The following is a 15,779-nucleotide window of genomic DNA, read 5'->3' on the forward strand; positions in this document are numbered from 1 at the left end:
GTTAGAAACGTGATTTTTATTAGTGTGGCTGGTGTTCAACTCATGATGTATTGTAACATTTTAATTTTATTTGCAGACATGTCCCAATAAATTAATTTTTTGCTCTAATAGTTGGGTCTGTGGTCTTTACGTGCAGTCTTGTGTAATGGCATGTGCACTGGCCTACTTGGTTGCATTCACAGCAGCATCCTTTACATTAGTTTACCACTCATTAAAGGGCTGGGTGTAGTGTATGTTGGCATTACTTTTAGTCTTTTATTTGTTTCAACTTTATTACCTCACTATGGAATCATTTGTGCTTCACTTTATGTTCCATTTACTGGTACCTCACTCTTGAGAGATCACATGCGGACTGTTGAGCAGCTGAAGTTGGAGGTCGCAGAGGGAGGACCTTTTGGGTGCAGGCTCCCTGTTTCTACCAATAAAGTACACTTCTAAGCAGGGGCATAGCTTGGTCAGTATGACTGGAGGGGTGTTAGCTTCAGATTTCCTGTCCTGACAATCTCGCTGGCACTGATGTTGAAATATATTATAGGACAAGCAAGGCGCAAGAGAGGGATTAAAGAGGCAGTGGAAAGAGAAAGGAATGTAGATTGGTAGGACTACTAAGTGAGAGAAAGTACATTAATGTGTGCAATAACCAACATTTTGTAAGTCTTTCCAAACAGACAGAGGAAGAGAGTTGTGTGCGTTTTTGTCTGTGTGTAAAGATTCCTAGTGAAATCGGGCAGCCACCCCACCATACCGATTGAAAGCACCAGCAGGCGACTATTGATCACAAAATACATTAGGGTGCCTCCTGGTCTCTCTAACACTGGGGCAACGTGCTGGAGGTCGAATCTGGTACGCAGACTGACTTCTGCCATCTCGTCACGAGCAGGGACCTCGCAGTGCGCACCTTTAGCTGGACCTTTGAGATGCTTCGCCAGTCTCAACATCCAGTGGGAGAGTTCCATTACCTGGATCTATCTAGTTTGTATGAAAACTTTCCGAAATCCTTCTCCAGTGCTGTCTGGAGCTCGCAGTCTGCAGTAGACAAGTGCGTGTCTGTGAACACACATTCAAAAGAGAGCCTGGTTCCTGAGCACTGGCAGTCGACCCTCTGGCTATAAGAGCCGCACGCACTGGAGCCTGCAGTGATGTATAACGACTCCGCCGCCGATCGCTCCCTGTGCGGCCGTCCTCGCGCACACACGACCAGCCTGCTTCCCGGCCCGCCCCGCCCATGGTGAGCGATGGCCCGCCCCTCGCCGGCCGTGAGAGAGCGAATGGTTCTCGCACGCGCGCCTTCTCCGTTGCCAGGCGGCCTCTGCTCCCTGTCACTCAAGGCTTGGTCCGCCCAAAGGGGGAGGACGCCCCGCCCCCTGCCGGGCCAGACTCGGATGCAGGGGGAGTGCTTGCAGCTGATGGGGAGCCAGAGTTGAATGACTGTCTGCAAGTTGGTCGTGTTTAGTTTCTGACCGGAGTGTTGTCGGCTCGGATCGCTCTCGCTCGTCATGCTCGCTTTGAAGGAGCCCGGCGCGTTGCTCCTGGCCGTCTGCATACTGTGGATTAGCGGGCTGCCCCGCAGCCGGGCGCTGCTGGGCCCCGGGAGGCACAAGCACCAGCAGCAGCAACAGGACGAGTCCTTCTCCAGTGCGAGCATATGCAGAGCCCGCTGCACGTCCCGCTGCCTGAGCCTGCACCTCACCCGCATCTCCACATACATCAAGCATTTCCAGGTACAGCGGTGGGAGAGAAGGCGCGACCCAGGTGCCCTTCCACGGATGCAACATGGGTCATTTTAAAATGGGGCACTGTAGGGTTAGAGACAGTTTAGCTAGATAAACCCATTCCTCACTAAAAATTAAAAAGTCTGGGAGTATGTCTCAAAATGGAGTTCATGGGGACGTGCATAGTTCCATATTAACTTGCAACCTTGTATTCCTTTGGAGAGTGCACTGATGGTGCACGGGCGAATTTTTAACACTTAAGAATGGACTCTGTAAATATGTCTCCATGTGATGGGATACTGGCGTGTTACGATGCAAGTTAGTTACCAGCGTATGTATGCTGTGGTAATGGCTGTTTGTATTCAGTTTCTTAGTTGGCGAATATTTTTTGGAAGCCTCAAGCTGAACATACACAAACCCCGGGCTACTATAAACCCACTTCCCTCTACCTGTTCTCTTCTCGCATCTATGGGGATGAAGTGTGCTCCATTGAAGTCAAAGGATTCAAACTTTCTTGAGGAGGGAGGGTGCTAGGAGAGTGTTTGTAGACATTCAATTTGCCAAAAGTGTGTGAATATTATTCAAATGAGACTGGCACCCTTCAAACGAGAGGGAACGGGGAAACCATCGTCCCCACTAGTCTCATAAGTCAGAAACGTTTTTCGAGTCAAGCGCGTGTGTAACGGTCATTACTGTCTGCTAACAGCGGCGTAACCTAGTCTGCGGCGCAGGGGTAGGGTTGTCAGCCAGAACGGGGCACTAACTTTTTAGGAGTAGCCATTCAGCCCATGGCCAATTAATATCTTAGAGATGTTAGAGATTCAGGGGAAGGGCGCCTTGCCTTTCTGTGGGTGGCATCATTTTGCGTTATTACGCCACTGTCTGCCGAGAGTCGTCGAAGTAGCTCCTGGCAGTGCCCGTTGCGAAGTGTGTCACAGGGACGCAGCACTTTGCCATCCCACTTCCGTGCCCCTCCGTGGAGCGCCGTACAAGCCCCCTGCCACCACATCAGAGGCGCGCGCCCTCCTCCATGCGCGTTTCTTGTCAGTGTTTCTTCCTCACAGCTGGTGAATGATGAGGGGAGGGGGCTCAGCTGCCGCTCGCTGCAATGCTGTTTTTCTTGTCCTTTTTGTTTACTTTCGGAGGCTGAGCCAGTGGCGTGTACACCTGAGAGGCAGAGAACGTGTCGCACAGGGCGGCCGGCAGGTGTCTGTAGCCAGGGGATGTGCTCACTGTAGTCAGAGGCGCACGGTGTTATCTGTGAGTGATATATTGAAGCTGCTGCGGGGAGTCGTAAATGCAGGCGTGCTTCGTCTTGCTGGCGTAAGGAAGCCAAATAAATCGACATGGGCCTGAAAGGGCACTGCTGCCGGGTGTTTTATGGTGGGTGGTCGAAGCACTGTGGAGGCTTCCACTTTGCCCAGGGACTCCTGCCCCTCTCCCCCTGTGGTCAGGTTGTATTTAATATGCGGTCATTTCAACGGGAATGTGTAAAAGCAGCCTAAATTGAACAGATATTTGGTAAACTAAGTTTTAAAGCAGGATTCGATTGTATAAAAGCGGTGCGGCTATTAAGTGCAGAAGGGTGTGTTATTTCACACCGTTGTTAATTGTAAGACTCATCTGTTATGTGGCGCCAAGAAGTCCCTTGGGGTGAAAGTGTGCTGTATAAAAGGCATATGTTCAGATATGTTATTGTCATTTAGCTGAGTTCCTGTGGATCAGTGGATTAATGAATGCATCCACCGCATTGATGATCTATCTGTTACCCCAAAACACGGGTTCAAGATTCAACCAGTCCACTCTGGTCTTCACACTTCTGAGGGCTTTGAAAGGCCCAGCCGTACGAGGGGTTACTGTAAAAACCTGCTACACAGGCGGTTTGAGATTCAAGCACTTAATATGTAATTACAGCCTATTGTGGTCTGAGAGATGGAATCCTGTTTGGAATCGCCTAAGAGTTTCTCCGACATGCGATTTATTTTATATATGCTACGACAACCTGTCCTAGCAGATATATCAGTCCTGCAGTGCATACTCCGGCATCGTTCCCTCAGCGGTGGAGCATTTATTTTAGTGGAAATATCCTGGTCTGTTGTGCTACGTCAGTGTGAGCCACCGAGACGCAGCATTCCCCTAAATGTATACATGTGCATACACACGTTAAAACAGACTCACCGTGGCTCCTGTAAATGTCGAACTGGTTTGTTTGAACGCGCACCGTGCAGTGTGGAGAGGGCGGAAGGATGTTAATGCACCGATGAAGAAGCCTGCACTGGAGAGGTTCAAGGAGTGTGCCAGACGCGCGCGGGTGTGGCATGGAAGACCCTCGGACCGCGGTCCAAACTGAGATTAAGCATCGAGGTAGGGCTACTGCGGTTCCGACCTGGGAGTGTGCAAGAGTGCCCCCTCACACGAAGTGGTAGTCACGTACCACGTGTGGTGAAACTGCTTGACTCCATAGCGGTGGCAGGACGGGGACAATGTTGTGTCGGCCACTATTGTTTAGGGGCTGTGTCCTAGACAGCTGGACAATGCCACTTGAGAACTACCCTTTTTTTAAAAAAAAGGAAGTGAAAAGGGCAAGGGGCGCATTTTTATGCCAGTGTCTTCCATTCGCTGACTGAATGGATCGGTGAGGTGATGTGCAGAATACGAGTTAGATTCCTGGCTAGGCTGACTCAGCCTTCCATCCTTCGAGGTCGGTATATTGAGCCCGTTAAATGGGATAATCATAGCCCCTGTTTCCTACTGTGCTTAAAAACCATAGAGATGGGGTAGGGGGGCTTAGGCTCAGCATGTGTGACTCTTATCGTGGAAGGCAGCTAAAAACAATTCGAACGCCGGTGTTTCTTTATGTGCGCCTCGAAGCGGCAGACGGGAAATATCGCCGAGGAGCATCCCTTCGCCACATCTAGATCACACGAGGTACAAAAGGTGCCTCTGCCTCCTGTGTAAATGAAGCTTTCTTGTTGACAAGAGGACAAACTCGCTCTTAGACAGACCCACACACACGCACCAACCACTCCCACAAACCCAACACACTCCACAAACGTACGTCATGAAATGCCACCTATACTGGATGCAGCAAGAGGCGCCTAGCGCCTGCAGTACGCTTGATAGGTGGTCACGTCCATCCTTAATCGATTTCAAAGGGCTCCTCAGAGCCCCTCGACTCTTCACCTAAAACGAGCCAATTCATCTAAATTACAGGGATTAACGGCCGGGCAGAAGCCTGGCGGCGACAAATCTCATCAAACGAGGGCCTGGCCTTCCCCGAATCACCATGTTGTCCTTTAATGAAGGGCTGAGAACAGGAGCCTCGAAGCTCTGACAACGGTTTGTTTTCCAGGCAGGCGCACGAGCCACAACGTTTGAAGCACTTGGAGAAAGTGTCCCCCCGCCCGACCTCTTTAAATAGTTGTATTTTTTGTTGTTGTTGCAGCTAGTTCGCCGAACCTTGTTCCAAAGAGCTCAAAACCCCCGTTTCTATGGCTCGCATTATATGAGTGTGAGAATGTATCAAACAAAAAGGGGTGCGAGCCATGATGTCTCACGTCCTTGGTATTTTCAGATAATTCCAGAACATTGCTCAAACTAAGTTAACATTTCCATTTAAGCAGACATTTCCTTTCAATCGTAATTAGTACACAGTCGTCTGGCAAGATACTCTTAAGAATAACGGTGGATGACTAATATAGTGCTTAGTTGGGACAGTGTTCCAGTTTCAATATACCTTTTCATGTATTGGAAACCTGGGTTTTATTATCCCTAAATGAACACACGGCCTTTTATTTAAAAGGATAAAGGGCTGAGTAGATTTTCCCGGAACTGACCTTGGGACCCGTTCATGGCCTGCACGTTACAAGAAGAGTCGCCTAACCAACTGGGCTTTCGCTGCATTGGGGAGGCGCGAGATCGTCAAGGGTGCTGTGCGGACCAATCCGTGTGCAGGACACTTGACTTTAGTCCATCTAGTGGCGCTGCTGTCAGTAATACAGCAGGTGCATTGGCGCCGGGGGGAAGTGAAGGGCCCACTGCATCCTATAGCCACGGCAGGACCACCACGGCAGTCAATTTTCCTTGTTTGCATTTGGCCAGTGGCTTGATACTCCACCGAGTGAAGTAGTCAAATGGCATAATTCGAAAAAGGACAACATATTTGGAGACTGGATTTGATAAATGGCCAAATGCGAGCTCTGTTTTGAGTTTTGTGAATAAGGAGAATTAGCACTTCGGCCTAGTGTGGGAATGGAATACCACGTGGAGATTATTTTTGTTTTTTTGGGAGATACAATGCTGAAACATTCAGACCTGTGTGGTGGCTCAGAAGCACAGGAGCATGGAGCCCACCAGAGAGTCAGCCTCCTGCCTCAAGCCTGTTTGGTTAGCCAGATGGTAACGTTTTGTTTTCTCATACCCCATACACTCTAGGCCACTAGATTTATGCGATTCTGTACATGTAGCTATTATGGATTAACCACACTTGCCACGTAACCCTGTATCTCTCGCACAATTTGCAGATTGTAACAAAAATAGTCTCTATCTCAAGAGTAACAAAAGTTACTACAAATGCCATACCTGGTGCTGCAGAGGGGCCGATTTTAGCAGTGGTTAACTGGTCACTTTATGTTGCATATTGGTGCGTTCAGATGGTAAACTGTTATGAATGAGTCGGAACCTTCGCGCAGTCACTATTATTTTGGTAAAGGGACAGCCTAGTAAAATGATAATGTCAAATAATATGCTGCACTATGTACCATAATTTGCCTTTCTTATTGCCTCATTTTGTCAACCCTGCTGCATAAATTGGTTGTGCATTGCGAAAATGATCCTGCCTTTACTCTTTAAAGAACAGATGGCGGCAAGACACACACATCGCGAGGTGTGTGTGTGAGAGCCAGTGACAAGGCATCCTCTTCTCGGCCTACCCATTCTCTGTGGGTTCTTGACCTGGAAGCTTTTACTTTTTGGACCACGATTCTCTGTTTTGATTGGTGACAAAATATACAACAGGAAGACGAACGACGTTTATTATTAATTAAACTGTTTTCGCCATAGCAGCAGTTCCAAGTTTCTCCCAGCAGGGGGTACTAGTACAGGAAGACACTTCCCAGCGTGATTGTTTCTTTTCATGGTTTGACGTAGCCTCTTTTTTGAATTTTAATGCACTTCTGTCTCAGGGTGTCTCGTTGTCCTCTGTGCCATCAATTGTTGTGCTTGCTATTTACTCTCAATGGTCATTTGTTCCGCATTAACGACCCCATTTCTTTTCAATGTATTCCCCCGCCTGCTCTCCGTTGCCCGTTTACTTTCTCAGTATTGTTCGCCCTCAGAGATGAATGCTGGAGTTCGGCTGTGTTGCAGCTCGCATTGATTTTATTTTTGTGATAGAAGCGCTCCCCATTGTACTAACTAGTTACGAAGGGTGTGAGCATGTCGTCTGCACTCGGGAAATCAGTTATAATTCAGTATATTTGGTGCAAGAGAGGACTAGGTAGCTATAAATCTATGATTAGTTAATTGCTGTATTCAAACCCAGCTGTTGTCTTGGCAGTGGGCCAGCCAGGAATGCCATGGACTTCAGTGCAATTCGCAACAAGTGATGGGCGGAATGCTTGAATTAAACTCAGCCACTGGTTATTATATAGATGTCAGCCCGACTTTTTTTTGGCCACCATTCTCCTGTGGACAGAGATCAGCCATATGCAAATTAGACTTTGTTATCCCAGAATAGAAATGAATTGAAACATTTTAGTCCGAATTGCTGCGCCAGGACCCCTCTGGATGGGAACCTGAGCTACCCCGATCAGTCAAAGCATAGAAAATGGGCTTCTAAAATCCCATGTTTGGTAGTAAAAGACTGTCATAGTTTGGGTGCGGTGGGCCTTACGCCTTAGGGGCAGGTCCAGTTGCATATGCTGCACGAGCACTAACTACGCGCCCCTGTTGTGATTTACCATCTTAGGGCATGGACGCCAAAAGGATCCTTCTCTAGAAGTTCTGGAAAGTTAAGACTAAAAACGACATTGTGAGGTTGAATAAAAATACCACAGCAGTTTTTGTATATTGGAATTTGCGGTAGAATTATTGCTGCATATTGATACCTTTAAAATAATACAAACGCAGTGGCGTAGTAAGTGTGTCACGGACCCCATTGCAAGGAAATTGGCCCTGCATTGTACCCAGTTTGGTTAGAACAAAAGACAGACATATTGGGGGCGCAGTGGATCCCTCATAACACTAAGGAAGCTCCGGAGTCCCACTGCATGTGTTGCACTAATGATCACTGTGCTCCTGTGCAGCAGACCCTCTAAAGTCTCACACTTTCTGACACATGTTATTTGGACTTACGGCCAGGATCATTGTGATGTATTTAGGCCATGCCTGTGTAGATATCTAGAAGAATGTCAAAATAATGGGATGAACGGACATTCCGTTGTAGACAACTGTTTTGTGATATTAAGAACACATGGGCATGTGAACAAATATTGAGTACCCTTCATGTCCGTTCATATGCACTTGCAAGGAAAATACACTTCATGTTTCATTCTAGCTGCTGGGTATGAGGTGTCCTTTAGCTCCCACAATGGTTGTTGCCATTTCCTTCCTTGGTAAGTAGTATCTTGGGCGGTGTGTTCCAGAGCAACATCACCTCTCCAGCAAAGTCAGCCAAAGTTACCAGCACAAACGACCTGGGATTCTCAGAGACCAATTTGTTCAGGGTAGTTTATATCCCCCAAAAGTGTTGCTAATTAGCAACCCTCATTAATAGAAGTCACAGTTACGTGAGCCCTTATGGTCAACCATTAATCAATTCCGTTTGTAAAAGATCCACCGGACTGGAAACGAAAATCAGGCCTACGAAAAATATTCCAGCCCCACAGTGCAGGAGGCAGCAAGTAGACTGGACAGTGGTGGCTTTCATGGTTAGCTCATGGCATCTTGCAGCCCACCAGAGAGGCAGAAAACGCACACCCTCTCTCTTTTTTTCCTCAGATGTTGACAGTGTATATTTGCATTCTAATAAACTGCCCAGTGTCCTTTATTAATTTAAAGCTTTATCGTAATATTGAAGGGAGCAAAGGAGGTAATTCCACATTTTGCAAACATAAACTCAGAACAAGAGGATTTTGCAGAACCTGTTAATTATCAAACCATGGGGTATTAATATTAACTAGATGCAGTAATATGTATTATGTTGAATTTTCTGAATAAGTTTCACATTTGCCAGATAACCTCAGAGGAGTGGAAAGGGTAAGCTAGAACCCGGATGAGCAGATATAGATGCCCTGGCCCAGCGTTGCTTCCTGGAAGATACCCGAGACATTGATGAAAGAGTCCTGCTCCACATTGTGGACGTGTTTTGCTCTTTCCTCCCATATGAGAAATTAATTCAGGGCCTAGGGGATCAAAGAGGTTCTCCCAGTCTATGTCTTTAAGAAAATATGTTTGTACATATAGACATCACATCCTATAGTAATATTTTCATAGTTTTATAATATCTTGCTGATACTCTTTGCTACTCACTGAGAGCACTCTGTCAATCTCGGTGAAATTTTCCTTGTTAGTGCACTTGTTGGAAAAATAATTCACCCAAAATCTGATCTTTTAATGTGAACTCAAGCGACAGCGGGATAGGCTCGTCATGAGCCTGCGTTCAGTTAGATAGTCCTCAAATTATAGCTGCAAATAATTTAATTTGTGATCCTTTATAAGTAACTCCAGATCATTTTTCAGCGAAGGGATTTCATAAAGAGACAAGAGTTAACAAAAGATTATTCACAAGAACACACTGCAGGAGAGTTGTTAGGGTGTCAAACGGGGTTTGATAGGTATATTCCCACCCAAGCATTGTTGAGTCTTTTTATTCTGGCCTGTATTGCGCTTGCCACTGTGCATTCAATTGCCCTCTGGTTTTGCATGTTTTGGTACAGTAGTACATCCCAGTCCAACCTTTCCTATGGAAACTGATATTTCTGCAGACTGAAACCTGCGGCTGTTTATAGGACGTGCCCCTACTTCCAAATAATGATAAAGAAATCATCAGTGAACCTTATATAGATGAATGTGGGGAATAGTTTATAGGAAGAGACCTATTGCCATTTCCCTGCCCGTCTTTCCCACAGGAAGGTATTTGGGATGCCAAGTTCCCAGTGAAAATGGCTGCCACAAAGAATGTGTGCACTGGCTTGTTTTAAGAGATCACTCTGAGGTGCATACTGGAAACCACTATGCGAAGTACTTTCTGCAGCCCTGTAGCAAACACACTAGACCTAGAACTTTCTTTGATAGCTTATTCTTTGTCTCTTTAGATTCATCACAACACATGCAGACTAATAGAAACCGCCGCCCTTCACCTGCTCATCAAGAATCAGGGGTCTTCAGTCGTGCCGAGTGCGGGTGTCCAATGGTGCACAGTATGCAGGAGCATTGCTCTCCCCTCATGTATGCAGCACTTGGTGTTTGAGGCGGTGTGAGCTCAAGTCCCCAGTTAGAGTCCATATAAGGCTCTACCAGCAGGTGTGGCAGTCCTCGTCCCCAGTCACCTTCAAGGCCAGTTATCCCCACTTTGGCTGTGACCCTCTAGACACTAATCTGACGCTCTGCAATACTACTGGTATCCCAGGTGGCTGGGGGGATCTCCGCAGCCCTCACTGGTCTTTTTTTGGCTCCAGAAAAGAAAATAGCATCAGCTGCACACCTCAGGGGTGCCTCCTATACACCCACCCCATTAAGTCCCAGCAGGGGCTACGTCACAGCACAGGTTCGGACCTCAGGGTGAGGCCTAGCAGTGCGCAGCTGCCATCTTGTCAGCGCTGCTGCGCCTGGCTCACATCAGTGCAAATAGTTTCTCCTCCTGCGTCTGAGGGCTCCCAGAGCCCGTCGTGGTGTGCAGTAGCATCAGGAGCGGGCTCTTTGGTGTTTGCACCCCCTACCTCCTGGGTTTAGATAATTACAGATTGTTGTTGGGTGGGGGAATCGCCGAGCAGGAGCTCAAAAATCCTCGATCTACTGCATCAACCACGCCCCCATTCAGAACGACAATGATGCAGTTTCACCAGGCTACCAATCGTGGAATAATCCCTGCAGTTCCTCATCTCTTTTTATCGGTTATTTGTGGTAAGGGTGGTTCTTGTAGGTTCAGGACGAGTTACACCTTTTTGAAGTCTCCATGCAGTCTTCAGTCATCTCCGTCTTCCTTCTAGATTTTTCTGGTCAGTTGTCTGCTTCTCTTCAAGCTGGGAGGGGAATCCAGCTTCATTTTTTCGTAGGCTACAGTGTAAAACCTCCCTTTCAGATTATAAATCTGGTTTCAGGGTGTAAAGTGAAAAGGAGAGTCCTTTCCTGGCAAATTATTTTAGGACTGCTGCAAAGAGACTACTTCCAAGGTGATATGAACTGTACCTACTAGCTGAATGGGACCAGACTTAATCCTTCTTTGCGAGCACCTTCTGGATACAATGAACATCCGATTACCCCGAGTTGTTCAAAATTGTAGCCACCCCTCCAATGAAGACTGAATAGAACTACCTGGATGTGGCACCAGCTTCTTGGGCTTTTTAGAAGGGCAGAGCAAGGTTTGAGAGCAACTGGATAAGGTGTGTGGATTAGCTTTTACTGAAACAAGCCATTTCAGCTAAGAAATCTTGGTTGCCGAATGTGTCTAGCACAACCCAAAATGGCAAGTGGGTCTGAGGTAATGGTACTGGGCAGAAGTGAAACTATCAGTATATACATTCTGTCAGACCACCCAGACATGTTGCGGAACTGTGGAGCAGAGCATAATGAAGACCATAACAAAGATAGTTGCATGGAATGTGGTTAAATATGCATCACCTCCAGTAGACTCTTAGACTGTGAAGACTATGTACGGAAAAGTCCGAGGCTATGCCAGGCCAGGCCTGGCCAAGTCAAGATAGCAAAAGCCAAACAGGGACAGGGTGGAACTGCTTTCTGAGCCATGTAGGCCTTTTCTTCCCTCTTAGCCTATAATTCTAAAATTCCCTGCACAAGACAACACATGCAATACACGGTCATTAAATAGTTTTTCTTACCTCAGGTCAGTTGCTACATAAATCTATCTCAGAGTTTATCAAAGTGCAAGTGTTGCATGCATCTCAGCAGGAGTTTCCCCAAATCTGAGAAACAGCCTGCGTCTGAACAGAGACTTCTCGATGCAAGGTCATTGCAGAATTCCCCCTCATCAGCCTTCTAGAAGGCTGCTTATTTTTGCAACATATCAAGAGAATGAGGATTTTCAAAAGGTGTTTGTCAAACCTCACTTGTTATGGATATTCAGAATTACTTTTTTGTCTTAGAAGCCCCATAACTCACGTGAATTATTTTGAAAATATGATGTTTGTACTTTTTGTGATTGATTTTATTGTTTAGTTTTACGAACACCTGTGGAGAGAATGATATATTGCAGCATTTTTGCAGACTTTATTATTTTGTGTTTTTAGAAGAGTAACTGTTTTTGTAAAGATCTTGGCAAATTTTGAATGCAGGTTTTTATTCATGGATATTCCATGTATTTGGGAAATAATCTAGTTCAAAAGTTTGCCTGGCTGGTAATTGCTTGCAATTCATTTGTTATCCACCTATTGCAACACAAACCAAGGTCCAAGAAATAGCAAGAGCTCTATTGAAAGCATATAAATTGTAGTTTGGAGCATTTTGAAAGGAGATAGTTCGGCAGTACTACAAATCACACTGTGGCAGCTTTTATATATTTGTATAACTTAACACTTTTATGTACAACTACATGAGTGATTTGCTCAGAGTTACATTTGTTTTTGTCATGATCCAAAGGTAGGTTGCCGAGAATTTAAAAGCTAATAACCAGGAAATTTCATACACACAGAAAAGGACTACAATTTTACCTCAACCGAGTGGGCAGAATACCAGCGTTAATCAGCAAAGAATTACTGCAGAGGCACTAAGAACATGAACAAAATACAACACTTCAAGCCAGTATCATGTTTGTTAATGAAATTGCTTTCTTATAACAGCTGTTAAGTATCCATACTTTGGAAAACATAAAAATACACTGCCACCGTTTTCAGTCGACTCTCTCTAAAAACCAGGACATGAGCTAAATTCCCCAAAATCAGCGGGACAACTGGTGAAAAAAGAAGTCTATCCCGGCAAATCTCGGACGCCTGGTCACCCTATCCAGAGCCATCTTAGAAACCAACGTCTGGGGTACCGAGGTCACCAGTTTTGACGCTTTAATTTTTTTAATCCTTCACATTCTTTCCAATTTTAGCAACCTATTGTGTACATGCACCCGATCAGACCCCCTTCTGCAAATGAAAGATGATAACCGCTTTCTATTGACATTACAAACTACAACACCTTTGGAACTAAGCCACATTTCAAAACCTATTTTTCCTTTCAGTATCTGCTTAGCAAAGACGAATGCCCACTACGATAAGCACTGTATGATTTATGGCTACCCTGGTTAACTGATACATTCATCTTATTTCAAGCAAAGCAATAGGAGGAATCAGCCACGTGCGTGCCAACACTGTAACATCTCTCCTGGGCACGTATGTCGATTCATCGTAGTGCTGGGGTTGCGGAATTTACCAAATATACCCATCCCCCATTACATAAACGAGATTGATCAATAGTCCCATCTTCATCCCCTCGACAGCCAGAAAGTAAACTCAGCTTCTAGATTCCTATGGACTTATTTTCCCCGGGGTAGCTCACTGCAGAGACACCAAAGATTGTTGTATTACATGCTCTCCTAAAGACCAAGCATGGGGATGGGAGAAAACAAATGTGATCCTGGGCATGAGCATCTCTTTTACTGGGTCTAATGAGATTTATAAGTGGTTAGTACCCATAAAGAACTGTAAACACTGTTCTTCCTTTCATACCTGTGTGTGCAGATCTCACACATCACTGATGTTGACTTAGCAATACTCCACTGTGTAGCAAAGCAAATTGCCCTCAAAACCTGGAAAAGGGTAATCAGTATTGTATATGATTCTAATGATTCGTGCACAGTGATGGCCTTTTATCCACGACAGCATCAGAAGGCGAAGAGGTACAAAGAGGATTTTTTTTTTTTTTCTTTGATGCATCATGTGTATGGCATGGCAGTTGAGCAGCAAGTGTGTCTTATGGCTCTTTACTGCACGCTTTTCAAATCTGTGCCACAAAGAGGCCAGCACTTCCCCTCAGCCTTTTCTGTTGCAAATGATTAACTTTTACTGCAACCATTGTGTACATAGAGTTCTTTCAACATATGCAAAGCCCACCTCTTTTTTGTTATCGGTAAAGAGTTATATCCATTTTAGCAACTTCTCCACTCAGTCCCTTTTACATCTGATAGTGAATTTGCTATAAAGAGGAACTCATTGCGCAAGTAAACAATTGAAAGATGTGCTGCTTTACTTGTTCCTGTATCAGTATAAAAAAATCTAATTCTAGAAGGAGGCTCAAGTTCGTTTTGTCAGAATTCGGTAACAACCTCTACATAAGGGTCTATATATATATATATAATAATAATAAAATCTTCGAACATATTCTTTAAGCTAGTCTTCATATAATGTAAGAATAATGTTAGAACAGCTGTAGAAGTGACAGAAAAAATCTAAAAGTAACGATATTAATGAAATGACTGGGGAAATTATTCATGACGTTATATATTTCTTCACGTACCACATACTAACATCAACCTACTAGGACACTTCAGTAACATTTTATTTAGTTCGGAATACAAAGTTTTACTTAGGCGACCACCACGGGTGCTGCTGAATGTTGGGGTTGCTGAATACCATGTTGTTTAGTCTTGCTTTCACTTAGTGTCTTTTTTCCACCAACTTACCTGTCTTTCTCTCATTCTTTCATCCCAGATTTCTCCCTTTGTCACTGTTCTCATTTTTTCTCTTCCTCTTTTCTTCTCACGTGCCTCCCTTTCTATTTTCAGTTCTGGATCAAAATCTGGCAATGAAAAATAAGCCACACTCCCCAACAACCACCACCAACAACCTCCAGCACAAATTAAACATATGATGCTAACTTTTTTGTGTACATGTCAAAGATGAGTTTCAGAGATGGAAAGTGACACTGTGTAGTGTTTATTTGTTTAGAGTATGCTAAAGGCTGGTAATTGATATGTGATTTTTTTGACTTATGATTCCTTCAAGGCCTGTAGCACATGGACATTTCACTTCACATTTGCTCCTCTTTTACTGACCATTTCTTAGATAATATTTTGCATATATACGTCTTTAACGCTAGAGCAGGCCTTTAATGGCTGGTATAGCCCTGTCTGGCTGGATATAAAGCTATATTAGAACACTGGTATGTTGTTGCAATGTCACCGGTGTTGTCATTAGCGATATCATTTGTGAAAAATAGCACTTCATGTGGCTGAGTTAAAGGAAATCTTTAGACGCTACATTAATAAAGTGTCTGTCAGGAAGGATATATTTTCACTCAACTGCAATGACTGCTTCCTTTCATTTGAAATATTTTGAACCTCATTGTAAGAGCTGACATTTTACAAATTCAGTTACTCAGAATGCATAGGACTCGTGCTTTATCCAATGGCCCACACAAGATGTGGACGGAGGCTGAATACTTCAACTTAAGCAGGAGTAGGGTAATGGGAAATGTTCCACTCAGTTGACATTCATTCATATTTATACCAGTGCTGGCACAAAAGGTAATTGCCCGAAAGGTATAAGTGGAAGCAAGGCAGTTATTAACTACAGTTGCGAAGATTAATTTCAAGAAAGCATTTCGCAGTTGGTAATGGCACTGGTTTTCCTTCGCGTCTGCCAATTCCATCAGAGCAGTTATAAGAGAAGAGCCCGCCACACTCGTCTGGCCCTGCTTGTTCAAATGCAACTGAAAGGGTTAAAAAGATATCATGGAGTCCACTGTATTCAAACTTGTAATGAGTACTATCAAGATCGATTTATTTTTGCATCACTACCTTTCAGTGTCTTGCTTTTGACACCAAGACCTTTGCCACAGCAGAAGGTTAACTACCAGATATGTGCTTCCCTTTTACCCGCGAAGAGATATTTGTTAGTTACTGAA

The 15,779-nt window shown here is 44.9% G+C and overlaps 1 protein-coding gene across 1 annotated transcript in view; it reads left to right on the forward strand.

Moving 5' to 3' along the window:
- The first annotated feature begins 1,374 nt into the window (after positions 1-1,374).
- The window catches only part of ANOS1 (anosmin 1), a 425,810-nt gene continuing 411,405 nt past the window's right edge, over positions 1,375-15,779 (forward strand). Inside the window, exon 1 of the mRNA XM_069205001.1 lies at positions 1,375-1,721. Coding sequence (XP_069061102.1) covers positions 1,497-1,721 — 225 coding nt within the window. The 5' untranslated portion in view covers positions 1,375-1,496. The remainder of the gene's footprint in view (positions 1,722-15,779) is intronic.

The sequence above is a fragment of the Pleurodeles waltl genome, chromosome 8 (genome assembly GCF_031143425.1).
Source record: "Pleurodeles waltl isolate 20211129_DDA chromosome 8, aPleWal1.hap1.20221129, whole genome shotgun sequence".
Classification (NCBI taxonomy): Eukaryota; Metazoa; Chordata; class Amphibia; order Caudata; family Salamandridae; genus Pleurodeles; species Pleurodeles waltl.